General features: G+C 44.7%; 1 protein-coding gene across 5 annotated transcripts in view; it reads right to left on the bottom strand.

Moving 5' to 3' along the window:
- Positions 1-22,133, bottom strand: part of LOC148013698 (S-adenosyl-L-methionine-dependent methyltransferases superfamily protein) — a 65,761-nt gene that overhangs the window by 3,027 nt on the left and 40,601 nt on the right. For 3 of the 5 annotated variants that reach the window (XR_015688863.1, XM_087668048.1, XM_087668047.1), the window contains exons 2-6: positions 8,821-8,939; positions 8,627-8,738; positions 643-773; positions 289-411; positions 77-208 (exon numbers count right to left, since the gene is read on the bottom strand). Coding sequence is in view for 4 of the 5 variants with exons in the window: in XM_087668048.1 (XP_087524174.1) it covers positions 77-208; positions 289-411; positions 643-773; positions 8,627-8,738; positions 8,821-8,939 (617 nt within the window). In the remaining variant the exon portion in view is untranslated. The remainder of the gene's footprint in view (positions 1-76; positions 209-288; positions 412-642; positions 774-8,626; positions 8,739-8,820; positions 8,940-22,133) is intronic. The other 2 variants (XM_087668049.1, XM_087668050.1) reach the window with 1 other exon arrangement.

Here is a 22,133-nt window from a genome sequence, read left to right as displayed (position 1 = left end):
TGTTTTTGCTTTGACCTTGAACAAATATCCATCACAGCTGAATAGAGATAATATATCAGAATCAGAATCAGCTTGCCTGATCATCAGAAAGGCGAAGCTGCTCAGCCACAAATAGTACAAGCTGAGCATTAGTACTTGGCTCTACATACACAGAAGACTTGATTGAAAATCCATGAGTCAAGAAGATTTTTTCAAGCTCACATGCCACCTACAAGCAACAAGAGAAAGAAAGACAGGATTTAAACTGGGCATTGCAAAATCTTTTTGTTCCAGGCACATATGAATTACCTTGTTTGTGCAGCTGATAGCAGTGACTGGAACCTCTCCAACTAAAACAGAACCCTTCATAGCAAGGCTGCTGACATTGGCTAAAATGTTATGAAGCCTGAATGTATCCAAGCTTTCTAACCCCTGACGCATCATGCAACAAAATCAAAATGACTTTGCTGCTGACATGGGCTAAAGAGTTAGGAAGCCTGAAATTTATTCAAGCTTTATAAAACCTGATGCACCATTCACAAAATCAAAATAACTCTGTGCTTTGCAACTTTAGGAGCCAACAATTCTTGTTTTTCACTACCTTAGCACATCCATCTTAATCCATCTGGTCATACACTGATTTCTACAGAGAATGGAACGTACCTGTATGACCCAAACACTGGGTCTGTCCCCTTGATAGCCAACACTACTTAACCGCTTGGTCCAATCTTCCAAATTGGAAATTTCTCCTGGTAATCCTGACACGTGTCGTAGAAGACATGACTTGGGAAATCCTGCACCAATCAAAATAGCCTAAAACTAAAAGACAGCCTTGAGACTGTTACTATCATCAAAATTCTCCAAACAGATGGCTTAAAAATAGATCAGCCTTCTACGTTTTAAACAGCAAAAGTTTTTCACAAGTTGTCCCATTGCACTTGTCACCCAGAAAGCAGCCATCCAGGTTCAGCAGTCATTGGTTCAGGCTACTCCAAAAATAGATCCAATAGTCCAGCCATTTTAACAATTGGATCCACAGTCTCATCCTTCTCAAACTGTCAAGAACCATTTGCCATCAGGTATTGATTTCAATTTTGCAGGTAGAGTTCATATCAGGCTGTAAATCTTTTGGCTTGATGGGGGAATAAGTATTGTATCACTCTGTCTAGCTGCAACTTTTGTTTGCATAAAGCTTCTACCTCATTACTAGTCGTTCTTAGACAACAGTCTAAGAATCAGGCAGCAAAAAGTTGATAAGTTGCATGACCAATAAGTGGCATATAGATCATTCAGCGATGATGTCCTCTAGAATTGTGTCATTGAGCAACACATAACCCCATGAGATGTTATGCCCTTACTCAAAAAGTTTAGCTGTATAATAGTCGTGTATCCTCAATAAATTCATAATTGCCCATCTTGGAAGAAGAAGGCTTGGGCCTTTCTGACACCATGAGAGCAAAGATACTCAGGACTAAAAGGCCTGAACCTGTTTCCTTCAACATAGAAGGGGCAGAAACACAGCAAAAATAGGAACCTCTTAAAGTAAGAGCAGGAGTTAGAGCAGCACTAGAGCCTCTAGCAGAAGTTTCCAGATTCAGAACCAAATCCTTCAATATACCAATGCCATTGCTAGCCCTTGACAAGATCTAAGTACTCTGAATACAAGTAAAGGACGTGGTAGCTGGAGCAGTTCTCAGTATGTCAAAAGATACACAAAGGGTCCTTAAATAGTGTAGTAAGCATATCTTTTTCTTTGTTTTTGGCAAATAAAATGTGGCTGATTATATTACTCAAAAAAACTGATTACAACTGAGTGCTCATGCTCAACAGACTAGCTGGAGCTGATGCAAAGTCACAAATACATCATGAATACAAGACTCTCAAGGCGGTCTGGGGGATGGGGGCAAGAAGCCATGTAAAGGGGGGGGTTGGGTTGTGGTATCGCCATCTGGGGCTGCCTGCCTACATCACAAAAAACAGGTCCTGGCCACCCCAAGTATGCATGAAATGACTACGGAGTTCCTGACGAGCCCTGCACCTAATCCCAACGGCCGCAGAGGGAGTGGATGATGGAAGTCCAAAGCTCTGCTAAGGTCACCTGTGCTGAAAGTCTCTCTCCACCAAAAGTCTCCTGACACCACGCCTTCCAGATATGCCATCTAGTAAGACTCCCTATGATCTCCCATACCTCGGAGCGGTCTTATGTGGACTCCAAACCTAGCACATGGATAGTGCCTCCAAGACGACCACTGCACATGACCCTACCTCAATGATGAATATCGTGTCCTACATCCCGACCTCATACAGAAGGTGCTGGCCCTGGCTAACTGCCTGCCAACAGAAAGCTCCCCATGAGATATATCCAAGGCTAGGTGCTATACGGCGAAGGATGCGGCATGCTCCTCTCCACACGAGCTGCGCCTCCTCACATGACCAAAGGCGCACTGTGCTTGGGGGTTTCCAGAGGCTGCTATGTGCAGCGCTTACAACCTCCCTCCTGCATTTGGGCAAGCCAACTCTCCACCACCAAGCCTCCATGTGCCACCAACCATAAGAAGTACGATATCCTCCTCGGCCTCCAACTATCCCATAAGCGGCACCAAAAGGTCTGTCGGAACGGCTCCGTGATGCTGTGCTCCGCCCATTGCCTGCTACGTAACCGGACCCAATCCATGTCCTCCCGCATCAGTACGTGTCTGCCAATCCTGGCAGTGTATTCCAAGAACCTCGATGGCTTCTTGGCGACTGTCGTGGCCTGCCATAGCCACTCTCCTGGATCCCACTCCAACTCATCAAGTGGTCTACCCTCCCAGATCCAAAGGCGCCACTCCTTGAGCTCCTTCCAAAAAACATAGGAGTCCAGTCGCCATGTCTTCCCCTGAAGACCCACCACCCGAATCCTCCTCCACGAAAGGGCAACTAATCCCTCATCTTGCTGCCCTCTATCAAGGGCCAAACGCCCCCCTCCTGAACAATGGAAAAAGTCCCTTGCAGGGCGCCCCCCACTCTATCTACCACCTATAGGGGGATGCCTGTTGGTGAGAACCTAGCTGCCCATACCTCCCCGAGCTCTATTGGCACTCGTCTCGGGGGAGCAAGCCACTCCAAAGGTATTGCTGCGTCTATCTCCCTTCGCCTCAAGTCCACTCCTCTCTGGTAGCCTAATACTCGCTGCAACACCTCCTCGTCCGCCATCCTATACACTTCTTGCCATGTCCTAATGGTACAAGCCGGGCTAGCCTCCCAACCAACCCACTGGATGTGGGGGCACTCGCCAAGTTGTGCCCCTTCCTGATCTTTGACCTAGGGATTCTAGATCACCGGCTAACGGTCTATCTCCTCCTGGCAACCTAGGGGGCTCTAGATTAGGGCCTTACAAAGGCCCTGCCACACACGGAGTAAGCTACGTAAGAAAGGTGATCTGGGGGGGGGTGGTGGTTGTTGATCTAGGCAGACGTGAAGATCCATCTCATGGATGGCCTCCACCCACCGCCAAGCCTCGGTCTACAATCCTGAAGACCCTCCTACAGTAGGACCTTCCAGGTCTACCCTCCTGGTGTGAGGCCGCGTACAACTAGCTTGACCAAGAGGGCCATACTCTGAAACTCTAGGTCTATAATTCCGGCCCTCCCTCTAACCGCTGCAGTATGATGGTCGCCCACGCCACCTTGGCCCATGAATTATTGGAGCCGTCGGACCCGGACCAAAGGAAGTTCCGCACAAGGCGGCAAAGCTACACTATGCAAGACAAGGAGAAACACCAACACGAGGCAATGTACCAGGCCGTCGCTAGGAGGACCTGGTTAACCACCAGGACTCGGCCGACTAGTGAGAGACAAGCTGTGCTCCAATAGGTCAGCTTCCTCCTAATAGAATCGAGGACCGAAAAAAATTGATGGGCAGGAGTGATGTCGAGTCCCGCCTAGAATCCTAGGTACCGGACGGTCACCCATCTAAATCCAAGGTAGACGCCCCACTCTGTGCTAGAGTCCAGGTCTGTGAGAAAACCAACCGACTTTCACCAATTGATTTTCGCTCCCACTGCTGACCAAAACACCTCAAGGGCTAGCCTCACTCTCTCCAACATCAACTCATCGTCCTCTATGTAGAGTGTTGTATCATCTACATACTCTGAGTCTAGCAACTCCGTCTCCTCTCTCACTGGAAGTCGGAGGCCACGTAAACCACTCATACGGGACCTGAGGAAGTGAGACATCGCCTCTGCAAAGAGTAGGAACAAGTACGGGGCTAGGGGGCAGCCCTGCCGAACCGATCTCTCCAGCCGAAACTCCTCCCCACGCCTACCACCTATAAGAACCCTGCTGATGGCCGATCTGTAAAGTATAGAGACCCCGTGAATCCAAGCCTATGGAGCCCTCTCAGAAATCCTAGTCCACCCTATCATAATCTTTTTCGAAATCCAAGAGAAGTACGGCTAGTCTCTGCCCACTGTGCTAAGCCCACTCTGTCGCCTCAAAGAAGGTAAATACATTGTCCAAGATGTTCCTATCCTGGACAAAGCTTGTCTGTGTGTCATGAATGATGTCTGGCAGCACGGGGCATAGTCATCTACCAATCATCTTTGCCAATGCCTTATAGGCCACTCACAATAAGGTGATGAGGCTTGCCAAAGGGGGAGATCTCCTGAAGTGAAAATCTCCTGGAAGGCCATCAAGAGGGGGTCCTTCACCACTTCACAGTAGGTAGTAAAGAAGGCCTTGGAGAGGCCATCCTCTCCCAAGCATATCTTCCCGTCCTGTGTATGGAAAGCCTCTTCTAGTTCTTTCTTTGTGAAGGGGACTAGGAGGGAGCATCCCATCTCTCTGACGAGGGACGGTATGTGATCCCAGACCTGCTGCCTACATCGTTGTCCTCTAGCTGAGACTGTCTCCTGTGCTAGAAAAGGCGACCATAGTAGCCAGTGGCAATCTCCACCTCATCTCGGCTAGAGCGAGTCCTCCCATACTAATCTTGGAGGTTGCGTATCTGCTCTCCTGAGGTGCGAGGCTAGTGCACCTGGAAGAACTTCCTGCACATCGTATCCCCCTTCCGCGCCCAGAAAGCTGCTGAGGTGCGGAAGGAAAACTCTGAGCGCCTATTCTCTAGTCCCGCAATGGCTACTAGCACTCGCACCTCCTGTGCATGGAGGGTGGGATCCCCAAGTGCCTCATGTAGTAATCTCTGCGTGGCTGTAAGGTCCTGTCGGAGTGCTCTCTCCTCTTCCCAGCTCTACTGCTTGACCTGTATGGCTGCCTCTTGGTAGATTCTGCTCGATTCAGCTAGGACCTCTACAACCTCCTATTCGATCCGTTCCCTCCTGCCCCATTCCCTAGTCCAAAGCTGCTCTATCTGTCTCGTCACCTCCTCCCTCCTATAGATCGAGTTCGGGTTCGTGTGTCTAGGGCAGATGCTAGGGGGTCTCGTGTCAGGAGAACCAGGCAATGATCGAACAGCGTGGTGCCCGCCAATTGCCCTATCTAGCCTCCACAAGAGCCTCTCCGCTCTCCCACATAAATTCTGTCCAACCACTCTAGCAAGACTCCACCTAGCCGCCTATACCCCCAGGAGAAGTCCAACAACCTCTCCCTCCTATGGAAGGTAGGGTCTCTCCAGGCATCGCGTGCACCTACTGCCAGTAGAAATACCTCCCATGCCTCTTGCTCCTCCCCGGCCATGCCCTGGTAGTTTCTACCTCTGCCCTATTGGTCCTCCAACCCCTCCAGGTTGTTGAAGTCTCCTCCAACGATCCAGGAGTCCACCTCTGGGAGTCCCTCCGCGATCTCCACCCAGAACCTGCTGTGTGCCCTAACCTCCATAGGGGCATAGACATTGAGGACTCCTAGGCACGAGCCCCCAATGTCCAATCTGATCCATAAAACCCTCCCTGCCACTATTGTCCCATGGTCTCGTACACAGGCGGTGAGACTCGAACCGATAGAGATGCATATGTCTCCACTCCTGATATGGGCACCTATGGCGTGCTCCCAATAAGTGCGAGAGCTGCTCGGGAGTACCTTTTCTACCCGTTGGGCTTGGGTGGGCGTGAGCTTGTGCTCTTGTGGAAGTAGGATATCGATCCGTCCAGCAAGGGCAGACTGCAGCTCCTACCGAACAATCAACTTCCTAGAACCACGTGCCCCTCTGTAGTGGAGACTGTTCACATTTCACGATGCAAGGTGTAAGCTCATGGAAAAACCTATGACTGACCGAATAGGCATCTATTCGGTGTGGAAGCTGCTGATGAGGAGGAGAAACTATGAGGCATGCAAGTGCGCTTTGCTGCACGTCTGGATAGAGAACTCCAATCCCCCACGGTGGCCCTCGACTGGACCATAGGGGTGATAGGGGCTCCAAGTGGTATTATCAATGCGTCAATCAGCCATGCTGAGAGTCGTGACTCTGTGCATTGATAAAAACGGGCCGCCTATGCAAGGACCACTCGATCACATCCCGCAGAGCTTTCCACTGTAGAGGGACTCGGAAAATGATGCTCAAGTGCGGGACCTCAACGCCAACCCACCAATTAATATCCATTATGCAACCAAGCCACTGCTGCATGAACAATGCTAGTCCTTCATCTCCCATCCACTGGGAGATGTGGTCCTCCACCTAACTCTTTAACTTCATCCAAACCCCTAAGTGGGAGGACCAAAAGAAGAAGGTGTAGTTTGATCCATCCGGTGGAGCTAGTAGATGGACCTTGCCCCTCCTTAACTTGCGAACCATGAAGATCCCCACCTCTAGAGATAGTGGAAACTCTCCGCGCTCCGCAACTCTCAGGTAGGACCATGGACCACTGCAGAAGAACTCATGTGGCAACAACTGTACCTGTCTCAGGAAAGTGTTACGGGCAACAAGGGCAGATAATCTAGTAGCTGTATGGGAGGAGAAGAACTGCTGGTGCGAGGAGGATGTAGGCATGTGGGGCTCATCACCTCCTGTGGAAGGGGGGGGGGGGGGGGGGGGGGGTGGTTCTAGGGGGAATCACCAAAACTGAGGGGGTGCTTGATAGGGGAGGTGGTGGGGGAGAGAAGATCGAGGGATGGTGGAATGATCGAGAGGTACATGGCAAGTGGGAGGGGCATGGGCTCGAGTCAGTGCGGGGGGCATGGGAGGTGGGGGAGGGTGGGTGTGGAGGATGTGGGCTCTCTGGTGCGGTAGTTTGTGGCACGGGTGGTGGACGTGGGAGGTTACGGCCCTGCTGGGTGGGGCCGGCAAGGGGGCTGCGGAGTGCTCTGCCAAGGGGACATCGCTCACCCTCCTGCTCCCTACTGACGAGGTTGTTTGCGGAGCTGGCCACGGCCCCCCTTGTCGTCTCCCTCTGTCATCTCTAGATCCGTGTGAAGCCGTCAACATTCACCTATGGGCCAATCGACGGAGCTGCCTTGGCTCCAAAGCACGTACAATTAATTTCCTGATGCCCAAAGTCATGGCAACGCAAGCACTGCCCTAGTTGCCCGATCACAATGACCTGTTGTCTAAAAGAGTGATCTCCAACCTCCATCTCCAAGAACTTGGGTATACTCTTTGTGTCTTTCACGACCACCCATACCTTGGGGACTCCTGCAGCTGTCACAACATCCGCAAAAGAGGCAGGGAGAACTGTGCCGAAGAGCCGACCAAAGTCCTCCACTAACTGGCGGTACTCTACCGCCAATTAGTTTGAGAAAAAGTAAAGTGACTGGGTGTCAGAGAAAACTGTTGTAGAGCTCAAATGACTCCACTATGAAGCCACTGTTCCAAGGGACCATGTGAATGACCCCCTTCGTAGAGGCATAGGGCGACCTCTCCACTAACTTCCGAGCTGCGTTCGCGGAGGTAAGACAAACCATGAAGATCCCATGGCCCATGAGGACAGCCTCCACGATCTGCATTGTGCCAACGCGCAGCTTGGAGTGGAGCCAGTCGCGAAGCTGGGCCCTGGCTGGAGAGTGTCCTACTACTTGGCCAAAAATCGTTGTTTCTTTAAGCTCCAACTCAGTGGCACAGACAGCCAAGAGTTGTTCCTCAAAGAGGACAACGCACAAGGTGTTTGACTGGGGGGCGCTCGCAGAATGCACCGGCGTCTGACCAGAGGTTTCCATTGTGCTTCCCTGCTGAGAACCTACCAAACACACTGCTGAACTGCTGGAGGGGGGGGAGTTGCTGCAAATGGAGGGAGCAACCGAGGAGGGGGTAAGGGCAAGGGCAATGGACGCGCCCCCGAAGATATAGATAGCGAGGAGGCGGTGCAGTTCACAGGGTACGGGGCATGGGGGCGAGGGCAGTGGCACATTGGTCGGGAGCTCACTCCACACACTATTGATCACGAAGTCCAGTACGCAGATCATTGACCGGAGCCTAAATGGAAAATGCAGAGAGGGGGGGGGCGAAGATATAGATAGCGAGGAGGCGGCGCAGTTCACGGGGCACGGGGGCGAGGGCAGTGGCACATTGGTCGGGAGCTCACTCCACACACTATTGATCACAAAGTCCAGTACGCAGATCATTTACCTGAGCCTAAATGGAAAACGCAGACTAAAGCTCACTTTTAAAGACTTACCTGATAGTGATTATAACAGTCAATCAAATGAAGAAACAGTAAGACCAGAAGACGAAGTATCCCAATAAGGAAATAAAATCCTAGTCCAACTCAGCTTTAGACTACCTGTTTTCTCTGGCTGAAAGGAAGAAGATGATGACACGTGGAAAATCAAGGATGCTGGGGGCCAAGGCAACCTATATGCCCTTAAATCCACTCCATCTGTCAGAAGAACTATCTGTAGACATTAGATGTATGCTGAAGCTGCTCAAAACAACAAAAATATGAAGGGATATTGCAATAGATCTTGTACAACTAACCTGTCGAATTTTACTATCATTTGCCTTCACTGCATCAATGACTTGTTCATCAATAAACCTTGCAGCCTCCAGAGAGTGCAGGTGCCTGTTGCCATTTCCAGGAGAACTGGTAGTATATCCTACAAGTGAAGTAAAACATGTGCCACGTGAGATTCAAGCTATTTTGTTTACCAAGTCACGATGTTCTTGTCATTTTTTCAAAAGCATCATATCAAATCCTTTGATAGAAGGCTTAAAGAGTGTTTATTGTTGAATGGAGAAATTAGGGTTTAGCAAAGCAATTCAATTTGCAGCACACAAGACCAAGACTCTGCTGATTCGCCTGCCAGACTCACACAACCACCTTCGATGATTAATCCTTTAAAACACTAAAAGAGTTTACTGCTATATGCAAAAATTAGGGTTTAGCAGAGTAATTCAGGTTACAAAAAACATTGGCAATTGATTCACTCCTTAGACTCACACAGCCATTGTGATGATTAATCTTTAATCCTTTAGTGAGTTAAGCATGCTTGGTAGTGGTCGCATCACCACCAACTTACTTGGCCTTAGCCCCTAGTCGCACACATTAACTTGCTTAAAACCCATTAATTATTTGGTCTTGGCTCATGTCCAATGTGTGCCAATCGTGTGTCACGCATGAAGCAATCATGCTGCATAATATGGCCAAACCATCACATCACAAAGACATTCAACTCTTGCTTGTTCCTTTTAGAACTAGTAGTAGCAAAACGCTCAAAAATTAGGTGATGACACATTGGCAGTGTTCGCCAAAAACAAGACCAGACATGAACATATACCAACACAAATGCTTTCACAAGCATGATACTCTTCAAGATATGTACCCATCCTAGGACTTATAATCTAGGCCGCTTCACAAGCTTTACGCCTATGGGGATACCACTCTTGCCAAGACTAGTGGTACATTATGAGCATGAGGAAATATTCATTGTGAATAATAAACATGCAATCACTACATCCCAACATGCAGTCAATACATTCAAACATACATCATTCTATGTACTTGCCATATACATTCATTCTGATGGTTAACCCACTGTCCATATGATCAATCTATGTATGGCCATCTATGATCTCACAAGAGACACAACCAATGGTTAACCATGTTGAGCTAAAAAGATGCATTACACATTTAATCTTCATTAGCTCATTAAAACAGCCCCAAAACTCAAATATTACCAAAGTTTCAATCTCCCATAAGCAAACACCCAAACTTTGGGAGGATCCACATCTATAAACACGAGGCTACCCAACCACTTGCTCCATCCCTTGTTTTGCATGTTACCTCAGTTCTTCCCAACCTCCCTCCATTAGACACCTCATTCTCTCAAGAGATCTCAATCAACTTCGGTCCCAAGAGGGTGCAATTTGCTACGATTCAATTGCTAAATTTTAGGCGTCTCAGAGAATTTCAAGAGGCCAACCAATCAATTGGATTTTGGGGTAAATTTTGTCATCCAAGGAGTGAATCAAAATCCAAACCCCTATCAAACCAAGGAGCAAATTGGTTTGAAAGGCTTTTTGGTCTTTTATGATAGCAAGAGGCATTGGAAAGCGAAGGAGAGTGGAGCAATCTCAGTATACTTCATTTGATTGCAATACAAGTTAAAGATATACCGCAAGGGGCACCAATTTTTGGGGCCAACCGGGTGTCCATTGTCTAAGATTGATTATAAAACATTTAAATTCAATTTATCTAAATTTCATATTTGTTGTAAGCAGTGCCTAATTAAGTTAATCACTTTCAAAGAAGGGCAGTTTCATGGTTTCATTTATGGGATGCCATCAACTCCTTTGCGAAAACAAGTGTGCGCAAGGATCATGCCAAAGTACAACTGAGGTATGCGCAATGAGAGAAAGAGAGAGAGAGAGAGAGAGAGAGAGTGTGTGTGTGTGTGTGTGTGTGCAAAGTAGAGAGTGAGGAAAAGAGCACAACACCCAATGTGTGGGTACAATGACCAAGAGTACTACTTTAGGTTTTTGATAATATATATAAAGTACAAGTGTAAGGATGCATGCATACCTAAACACCTTAAAAAGCACGGTAAGCCTTCATTGCCAACAACCTTCCACCTAAAGGCACCGTGCCTGAAGATAGAGGAAAGAATCAGCTAAGTCTATGTATGTACAAAGCTGAAATACACATATACTACCCAACCCCCATCATTTGGCGGCAATCAGCAAACCGCTCTACTGAAAGACCCTTCGTGAAAAGGTCTACAGGGTTATTTGTATGTACCTTGACAAGCTCAATGCTCTTGCTATCAAGTACATCCCTAATAAAATGATACTTCACCTGTATATGCTTTGTCTTTGCATGAAAGACACGATTCCATGCTAACATGATAGCACTCTAACTATCACAGTGGAGAATAGAAACCTCTGTAATGCCAAGCTCTCTCACTAGGCATAAAAGCCATAAAGTCTCCCTGCATGCCTCAGTGGCAACCACATACTCTACCTCTATAGTAGACAATGCAACATACTTTTGCAGCTAGATATCCAAGAGACTGTTGCCCCTGTGAATGTGAATACATAACTTGAAGTAGACTTCCTGCAATCACGATGACCAGCATAGTCTACATCCGTGAAGCCAACAACCGATGACTTTTGCTTCCCAAAGCAAATACACAAATCCTTTGTGCCCTTAAGGTATCTCATGATATCTTCACTACTTCCCAATGCTTTTTGCTAGGATATGCCATGTACTTGCTAACCACTCCCACTACAAATGCAATGTTAAAACGTGTAGCAACCATAGCATACATCAAGCTACCATCGGCTAAGCCATAAGAAATCTTGGCCATCTTAACCTTTCCATCATCAGGTATAGGACTCATCTGCACCAAGTTTCACATATGGAGGTAGTGTTGGGATAAAAAAGCCCGATAACCTCCGTGTATATAACACACGCACATTGTTCATGTGAACGCACCCTTTACGTACCCTAAGTATAAATACATTTTATTCTTTGTGTACCAACACATTGTTGGTACACTCTTATCTTCTCGTGCTTTCACTCTGCTTACACTCTCTCCAGCCGTCATACTCAAACGCTCATGTTCGAACTCAAACTCTCCAAGCTGTGGCCTTGCAATCCAACAACTGGTATCAGAGCTTACGGTACAAGATCATCAGGTCGTGCAGATGCTCGTGATAGGCGTGCAGTCGACTAGAGTTCGTATCCAACTCGGCTGGAGTTCGTGACCAGAATGGAGTCGGCGACCACACTGCTGAGTAGCATGGCCAGTCTACACTAGGCAACAAGGGCATCCAACAGACATGGACCAAGTGACCAGCATGGGCAGTCGGGGCGACTAGCGCGAGCAGTCGTGCCAAACACACGCATCGTGTGACAGGCCACAAAAGGCAACAGATGTAGAACTCGCGACGACTAGCAGGCATACACGGCATAACGTGCGGCAGGTCGACAACGGGTCAACAGACCCCTCCCCAAGTCCAACAACTGGTATCAAACTGACGCCTAAAAAAGGCGGGCAGTTTCGGCAAGCAAGCGTCAGTCAGACGTGACGCAACGAGGGTCAACGGACCCCCCCACCCCCTTAGTACCTTCGTTTTTTTTTTTTTTAAACAAATCAAATTTTCTCTAATCCCCTCATTAGCCTTGGCGGGTGTTCACACACCGAAGGCACAGTTTCAAAATCTTTGCAAATCGGGCCACAGAATTTGGGGCTTTTCCCAGATTTAGCATCATTCATGCCTGTCAATGACTTTTGAGTGAGAAATTGCAGACATCACGTGCAGTGACCTCAATTAAATTGGGGATTTTGCAAATTTTGTCGAATTTTGGCCTTTCTTGGGTAAAATTTCTTGACATTGGATCCCAAAAATTTGGGGTTTTTTATGTATTGGCAAAGTTTTACTCAGTTAGGTCAGATTGGCTGACATTCATGCAATTTTGGACTTGAAATTTTGGGGATTTGCGCAGAATTTGGTAAATTTCTGCATTTTCTGCCCGTGCAGTGGCTGGTTAATGTATAAACGGCAGAGATTTATTTCTGGTTGAGGAAAAAAACCAGGGTATTTTGCTGGTTCAGCTTGTGCTTCTGCAGATTAGTGCATTTGCTCTTGTGTTTGTGATAAAATGGCTGCAGCTTCTTCCAGTTCAGACATCAAGAGTTTGATGGAGATTAAACCATTTGATGGTCATGGTTTTGACCTTTGGAAAGACCGTATGCAGGGCATTTTTTTCCTGAAGGATTGTGAGGATGCTTTGCAAGAAGATAAACCTGCACTAATGTCTGATGTAGATTGGGCCAGAGTGAATAAAAAGACTGTGGCTTACATAAAGATGGGTGTCACTGATGACATTCTGACAGACATAAAGGGTTTAGACACAGGTTATGCAATATGAGAGAAGCTGAAAACTACTTATGAGATCACCACACCTGTTAATCACGTGCATTTAATGCGCAAGTTGGTGAATATGCGACTGGATGAGTCAAAGCCTGCAGCCGAGCACTTGAGTGCATTTACAGGGATTCTAAATCAGCTCAAAGATGCAAACTTGGACTTTGACGATAAGTTGAGGGCGATCTTTTTAATCATGACACTGCCGAACTCATGGGAAACCTTGGTGGTTTCACTCAGCAATAACCCCAATCTCTCATATGATGGGGTGAGGGGTTCTATCTTGAATGAAGAAATTAGACGTATGTCTAGTGGAGAAGGAAGCAACTCAACTTATAATGTAAGAGGCAGGGCTGAAAAGAAAAATGCATATGCAAGGCAGAGAAACAGGAGCAAGAGTAAAGGAAAGGATAAGAGTGACATCACTTGCTATCATTGTGGTCGGAAGGGCCACAAGAAACCTGACTGCAGATACTACAAGAAGGAACAAGAGAGAAAGAAGAATGAGGGAGATAAAAAGAATAAGGAAGAAAAGACAGATGCATTGGAGACATCCAAAGGCAAAGAAAAGGCCAATGTGGCCTCCAGTGTGGTCATAGAGAAGCTTTTAGATACAGAGGCTGATGTATTATGTGCAGTTGATTATGATGTCCTTGCATGTCACATGCAGGATATACAGATTACCAAGGCTGATGTGATTGATGCACTCTTGTCAGTTGATGATGGTATCACTCAGACTTGGATTGTAGACTCTGGTGCCTCTTTCCATGTAACTCCTTGCTTGGAGTGTTTTGCTATGTTTAATGCAAGCAGTTATGGAAAGGTGTACCTTGGAAATAACCATGCTTGCAGCATTGATAGGATTGGCACCATACACTTGTCTTTAGACAATGATCAAGAACTTGTGTTGAAAGATGTCAGATATGTGCCTAGCATTAAAAAGAGTTTACTATCTGTTGGTCAGCTTGACTTGCATGGCTACACCACATTGTTTGGTGGTGGTTTGTGGAAAGTAAAAAAGGGTTCCATGCTGATTGCAAAAGGAACCAAGAAGGGCACATTGTATTGTTTGCATTGTAAAGCCTTGAATGGCAAGTTTCTTGCAGTTGCTGAAATTTGCAACCACTTGGAGTTATGGCATAAGAGATTAAGCCATATGAGCCAAAAAGGACTTGATGTTCTTATCTCTCTAAAGAGGGTTGATGGAAAAGGCTCTAATTTTGATTTTTGTAATGAGTGTCAGTTTGGAAAACAAATAAAATTTTCCTTTTGCTCTGTTGTCTCTCGTAAGTCCAATGTCTTGGAGTGCATTCTAATGTATGTAGTATACCCGTGAAATCATTGGGTGGTGCTGCATATTTTGTCTCCTTTATTGATGATTGTTCAAAGAAGATTTGGGTGTACTTGCTGAAAAAGAAAAGTGAAGTGTTTGCTTTCATGCATTTGTGACCACTCAAATAGATAGAAAGCTGAAATGCTTGAGAACTGATAATGGAGGTGAGTTCACATCGACTGAATTTAAGTCATTTTGTGACTTACATGGTATTAAGAGAGAGCTTACAACCCCTTACAATCCTTCTTCAAATGGGGTGGCTGAAGGATATAATAGGACTTCATGTGAAAGAGTGTGGTGCATGCTGTCCATTGTCAATCTCCCTCATGCATTTGGGGGAGAGGCACTCAAAACCGCAGTTCACATTTGCAACCGCTCTCCAAATAGGTCCTTAAATAATGGCATCCCTGAGGAGGTTTGGTCTGGCAAATCGGCCTCATATGACCATCTACGTATATTTGGTTGTGATGCTTTTATACATGTTCGAGATGAGTTGAGGAACAAACTTGACCCAAGATCCACCAAAGGAATTTTCACGGGCTATAGTAATGAGGGTGAATTTGGCTACAAAGTGTGGTTACCTCAGTCCAAGAAAATTATTCGCAGCTGTAACGTTGTGTTTAATGAGAAAAATTTGCTGAAAGGCTCTTTAGCCTCTAATGAAGATCTAAAAAAGGTGAAATTTCAGAGTTTACAGCCACCCATAACTTCAGAAAATGAGCCTCAAGGTGTTGTACCACAGGCTAAAACTGATGATCAACCAGTTACTTTTAAGCCAAATGATGATGGACAGCAATAGAAGCACAAGGAGGTCATGGACAGCAAGATAGGCTTGCTGATTATGAAAATGCAAGTGCTGGAAATGAAAAGGAAGGTGCTGTACAGCATGCCCAGCATGCTGAAAATGGTTTACAGCAGCAAATGAATGCTGAAAATAATATACCTCCACATGTAGACCCAATTCCTGACAATGTTGATCATTGGGTACACAGGTTTACACGCATAAAAAGGCAACCACATAGGTTTGACCCCTCCTTGCATTATGTGATGCTTACAGAAGAGGGTGAGCCTCTTACATACAAAGAGGCCAAGTCATGTGAGTTCAGCAGTAAGTGGGAGCTAGCTATGCAAGAAGAGATTAAATCTCTATATGCAAATGATACTTGGGATCTTGTGTCATTACCAAAGGGAAGGAAGCCACTTCCAAACAAATGGGTGTACAAAGTCAAGACAGTTAATGGGAAACCCAAGTACAAGGCAAGGCTAGTTGCCAAAGGTTATACACAAAAGAAAGGAATTGACTTCCAAGGGGTCTTCTCACCTATTGTGAAGATGACCACTTTACGTGTGCTTTTTGCTATTACTGCTGTTTTGGATTTAGAGCTGTATCAAATGGATGTAAAAACAGCTTTCTTGCATGGTGACATTGATGAGGAAATCTACATGAAACAACCCGAGGGCTTTGTAGTCCCTCGAAAAGAACAAATGGTGTGTAAGCTAAAACGCAGCCTGTATGGGCTGAGGCAAGCACCATGACAATGATACAAAAAGTTTGATACTTTTATGCTATCTCATGAGTTTACACACAGCCATGCAGATCATTGCTTGTACATAAAAAAGGATACAGATGGCAGCCCCATAATACTTGTTTTGTATGTGGATGATGTGTTACTAGCTGGGAAAAGAAAGACTAGCTTGGATGCTCTCAAAAATCAGCTGAAATCAGCTTTCTCCATGAAAGATTTGGGGAATGCAGAGCATATTTTGAGCATGAGGATTCATAGAGATAGAATCAGAAATTGTTGTTTTCATCTCAAGAAAAGTACATTGGAAAGGTACTGGACAAATTTAACATGGCTGAAGCTAAGCCTTTTGGGGTACCCTTACCTCCTTGTCTCAAGCTTAGCAAAGCCAACAGCCCGAAAGATAACATGGAAGCAAATGCTATGAAGGAAGTTCCTTATGCATCAGCTTGTGGCTCTCTTATGTATGCTATGGTTGCTACTCGTCCAAACATTGCTCATGCAGTGGGAGTTGTTAGCAGGTTTATGTCAAATCCTGGCAAAGCACATTGGGAGGCTGTCAAGTGTATTCTTCGATACCTTAAGGGTACACAAAGAAAAATTATTTGTTATGGGCAAGGTGCACTTAGTTTTAAGGATTATTGTGATGCAAATATGGCAAGTGACTTGGACACTCGTAGGTCCACCAGTAGGTATGTCTTTACAATTGCTGGTGGGGTTGTTTCTTGGTGTTCCAGGTTGCAAAACATATTTGCACTAAGTACCACTGAAGCTGAATACATATCAGCTACTGAAGCTTCTAAGGAAGCTATATGGTTGAGCAGACTTGCAAATGATCTCGGCATGTCTATGGATACTGCAGATTCGGGATGTGATAGCCAAAGTGCAGTGTATCTGGCTAAGAATGCCATGTATCATTTACACACAAAGCATATAGATGTGCGATATCACTTCATCAGACAGATTCTAGAAGATGGTCAACACAAGATAACCTTGCAAATGTTCCCCTAAAAGTCTAAGCGGAGCTCAACACGAGCATTGCATTCGACTAGTGGGAGTTGGTTAGCTAGAGGTTCATATCGGACCTTTAAGTGGGAGATTGGTGGTGTTGTTGGGATATAAAGGCCCGGTAACCTCTGTGTATATAACACATGCACATTGTACATGTGAATACACCCTTTACATGCCCTAAGTATAAATACATTTTATTGTTGATACACTCTTATCTTCTCGTACTTTCACTCTGCTCACACTCTCTCCAGTCGTCATACTCATACACTCCTGTTCAAACTCAAACTCTCTAAGTTGTGGCCTTACAGTCCAACAGGTAGTAGTACACCAATGGCTTCCCCCCCCCCCCCCCTCCATATTGAAACACTGCAAAACCTTAGTAACATACTCCTGTTGTGACAAATAGAGAAGACCCTTCCATCTGTCCCTACGTATATGCATACCAAGAATATGATTAGTCTCACCAAGATCCTTCATATCAAAACTACTGTGTAAGCTTTACTTTGAGGAGTCCAAGGCATGAACATCCCTACCTGCAATCAACATGCCATCCACATACAAAACCAAGAGAATAAGGTTTTCATTGCTGCCTTCTTGGTATATAAGGAATGATCAACTTGAGATCTATGGAGTCCCTAAGATTGCATAAATGTATCAAAGTTATGATACCATTCTCGTGGAGTCTGTTTCAGCCCATACAAACTCTTGTTGAGTTTACATACCATGTGCTCTTTCCCCTTTGCAACAAAGCCCTCAAGTTGCTGCATATAGATCTCCTCATACAGATCACCATGTAAGAAGGTTGTCTTGACATCCATCCGTATGATTTTCATATCTTCAAATGCAACCAAGCCCAAAATGGTTTGCAAAGTAGTCATTTTGCCTACAAGAGAAAAGATTTCATCAAAATCAATTCCATGTTCTTACTTGTACCCTTTAGCAACTAGTCGTGCCTTGTACTTTGGCAAAGAATCAAAAGTGACTTTCATTTTGTAAACCCATTTGCATGATAGCACTTTCTGTTCTTTAGACAAATGCACCAAATTCCAAGTGTCATTTTTCATTAGAGATTCCATCTCTAACAACATAGCCTTATGCCAGTTCTTGCTGTCATTTTTATCCATTGCATCTTGGAAGTATGACAGCTCACCACAATCTATCAACATGACATAATCGGCCACATAATTGACACCAGGAACAAACCTATCTGGCTGTCTTTGCACTCTCGCCAATGTACGAAGCCAATGATCAAGATTTGCTAGCTATTCAGCTTGAAAATCTGCATTAACAGCTTGTTGTTTTGCAGATTCAGCATGTTGTACAACTAGTTCTGGTTGTTCCAAAGGCATCTATTCTTGCTGAATTTGTGGTACATCACGGGCAATATCTTGCTAATCATTTTCAGCATTATTCCCTGCATTTTTCGGGGCATTTACAACAAGTATTTACTACTGTCTAACATGCATTCTTTGTTGTCCTATCTACACATCCTCCCGGAATACAACCCTTCTAATCTCCTCTATCTTTTCAGGATGTTTGTGCATGCAATCTTCCCGGAAGGTAACATCATTGATATGTACTACTTTCCTTTTCTCGAGATCCCATAGTGAATACCCCATTTCACCTTCATCACCATATCCTAGGAAAATACATTTACAAGACTTTGGCTCAAGTTTGTTGCGTTCTTCATTGCAAATGTACACAAATGCCTCACAACCAAACACCCTCAAGTAAGCATACGAAGGTGGCTTGCCGACCACGCTTCTTGAGGGACTCCCCCCTTCCCAAGCCCTATTTGGTGACCGATTAATCAAGTGTACAGCTATCATAACAGCCTTTTTCCAAAGTCCATGAGGTAAAGTAGCATGTGACAGCATGGTATGGACTATAAACCCTGTCTTGAATAGTCATGTTTATACACTCTACAACACCATTTTGGGATGGCTTGTGAGGGGCAATGAGCTTCCTTTTAATCCCTTTGCTGTCACAAAAGTCCTGAAAGGCTTTGGACACATATTCCCCACCATTGTTAGAGCGAAGTCACTTTAAAGTTTTCTTGGTCTGTTTTCCGCAATTGCCAGGAATATTTTTTATTTATCCAAAGCCTTATCTTTACAACAGACAAGATAAACCCATACTTTGCATGTGGCATCATCAACAAAAGTAATGAAATACTTTTTTTCCCCTAGAGATAACTGTGGCACCTGACATAGATACTTTTAAAGTTTTCTTGGTCTATTTTCCACAAGTACCAGGATTTTTTTTAATTTATCCAAGGCCTTTTCTTTACAACAGACTAGATAAACCCATATTTTGCATGTTGCATTGTCAACAAAAGTAATGAAATACTTATTTTCCCCTAGAGATAACAGTGGCACCTGACATACATTTGAGTGTACCAACTCTAAGAGTGAAGACTTTAGAAAGAGAGATTTTTTGTGACGTCTGAGCACGCTTACCATAAATACAATTATCACATTGTTCAAAATCAGCATACCTCAAAGACAACAAATAATCCAAACGAGAAAGCACTTTCATTCCAATTTGATTCGTGTATCCTAACTGGCTATGCCACAAAGAAATACTTGGCTACTCGGTTATGGTGACTACATGGTCACGCACGCTAAATACATGCAAAGGATACAATGTATCACTTTTGGAGCCCTTGGCAACAATACCAAAGCTCTTACAAATTTTCCGTTTGCTATCCCCAAAGATGGTATGATAGCCTTCGTCATCTAGTTGCCTTGTGCTTATCAAACTCTTCTCGAGCTAAGATATATGCCTCACATTATGAAAAACAAACATAGAGCCATGCTAAAATTTCAATTTCACATTGCCAATGCCCGCAATTTTACATGCATAGTTATCCCCCAAGTGGACAATACCATATGCATCACCATTGTAGTCAAAAACCACTCATGATGTGATATAACATGAAAAGACGCACCTAAATCAAGTATCCAAGTGTGCATGTCATCCTCAAAATCTGCAATCAATGCATGTGCACTCAAAGAAGAAGTAAGAAGTACATCACCGTCACTGTCATTCTCATGAGTGACTACATTTACCACCTCTATCTTCACACTGCTCTTCTTTGCAAGTTGGTTGTCTTTTTTCTCAGTCTTGTTGTCTTTAGTGTTTTTGTTATTACCTTTTCCTTTCTTCAATTGAAAACAATCCCGTTTGTAGAGCCCTTTCTTGCCACAATGATGACACTACATTTTTGTCACGAGACTTATTGCGTGCTCTATTTTCAAAATTGCCCTTTTATTGAAATCTGCCCCTAAAGTGCAATGCATTAGAAGACTTGTTTGCTGAATTATTTTGCATGTTGAGTTCTTCCATCAACAAAGAACTCTCCACATCAAAATATAACAGTTGAGCATTTGAGTTACTCAAAGTTGTCCTAAAAGTATCCCAACTTTCAAACAAAGTGTATGGCAAGAAAGTAGCCTTGAACTCATCATCGATATGGAAATTCAAAGCAATCAACTAATTGAAGATTGAGTTGAACTTGTCCAAATGTACAGACATGGCTGTACCTTCCTTCATGCGAAAGTCCATCAACTTTTTCAGCTAATAAACCTTGCTAGCTACACTTTCTGAGTATACAATTCTTCAAGTCTTTGCCACATTGCATATGTTGAATTCAGCTTCTCAATGTTAAAGAGCAAGTTATTTGGCACTGAGAGCTCAATGCTAGAGCATGCAAGCTCATCCAAATCATCCCACTCTTCTTGTTCCATACCTATTGGTTTTATTCCCTTCACTTTGATGGGCTTCGCTTGTTTCTTCTGCACCAAGACATTGTAGCACTATTTTTGCCATATTGCAAAATTATGTGCACCCTCAAGCTTCTTGATGTGTAAAAAACTGTTGCTTTCATTGTTTCCAGCCGTGATTTGCAACACTAAATTGACTCAAAAGTCAACAAATGCAAGCCCAAATGTCACACAAATGACCACGGTTATACTGCAAGTACCAACCAGCAATGAAAATCAGGAAATTGCAGAAATTTCAGATCTGGAAATTGATTTCCAGAATTAGAGAATGTCTGCCACTGCACTCCACAAGCAATTCCAACCACATTTAAAGGCCAATGCACCAATTACATGTGAAATCCCCAAAATTCAACTGCAATTTCTACTCCAAAAGCATTCTCAAGCACAAATTTGACAATTTCGATCAAAAGCCCCAAATTGTCAAAGGAAATTCGTCCAAATTGCATCAATACATGTTCCCAAGTGCATATACCAAGCAATTCTTGCACACATTGATGAAATTCTGCAAAAGCCCGACTTTTCTTGGGTCCAATGTGCACAAATTCCAATGAAATTGAAAATTTTTCACTAAAATGTCAAAAGCCCCAAAATTTCATGTGCGAATGTACACCGATTTTGCAATTTTTGAGTCAAATTGATTGTCTTGTTCTGCATCAATGTCCCCAAATCTAGGAAAAGCCCCAATTTTTCTGGTCAACATTGCACACTATGCACGAATGCCCATCAATGGAAGAAGAAAAAATTACAAGAAATAATAAAAAATTGGTAAAAATATCTATCGTGTGTTGCCCATCTACATTGACCTGCCCTATCGCTTGGGGCTTGTCTCCCGTCACGTGCACCTAATTGCGCCCCCGTCTATCTCTCATCATGTGTGCCTGATTGCGCTGCCTTGCTGTCAGCTGCCTAGTCACATGTCGCCTAGTCACCAGCTCCCAATTCGCTTAACCAGTACATCGGTTGTTCGCTAGCCTATCCACTTGACAGTTGCATATGTCAACTAACCAACTATCAAGTTGCCTCTTACCCGCTTTGATACCAATTTGAAGACAAGGGAGAGCACAACAGTCAATGTGTGGGTACAATGACCAAGTGTATCACTTTAGGTTTTTGATACTATATATAAAGTACAAGTCTAAGGGTGCGTGCACACCCAAACACCATAAAAGGCACGGTGAGCCTTTTTTCCCAACCTTGAATTGGCGGACTCATTGCACCTAATTTTGGAAGTCAAAAGCATTGCTTTAGTGCTGAAATCAATTCAGCATT

Source organism: Lygodium microphyllum, chromosome 26, assembly GCF_053477565.2.
Source record: "Lygodium microphyllum isolate KBCC chromosome 26, Lygodium_microphyllum_v1.1.10, whole genome shotgun sequence".
NCBI lineage: Eukaryota > Viridiplantae > Streptophyta > Polypodiopsida > Schizaeales > Lygodiaceae > Lygodium > Lygodium microphyllum.
The sequence above is the reverse complement of the archived record's forward strand: the minus strand, read 5'-3'. Positions and strand labels throughout refer to the sequence as shown.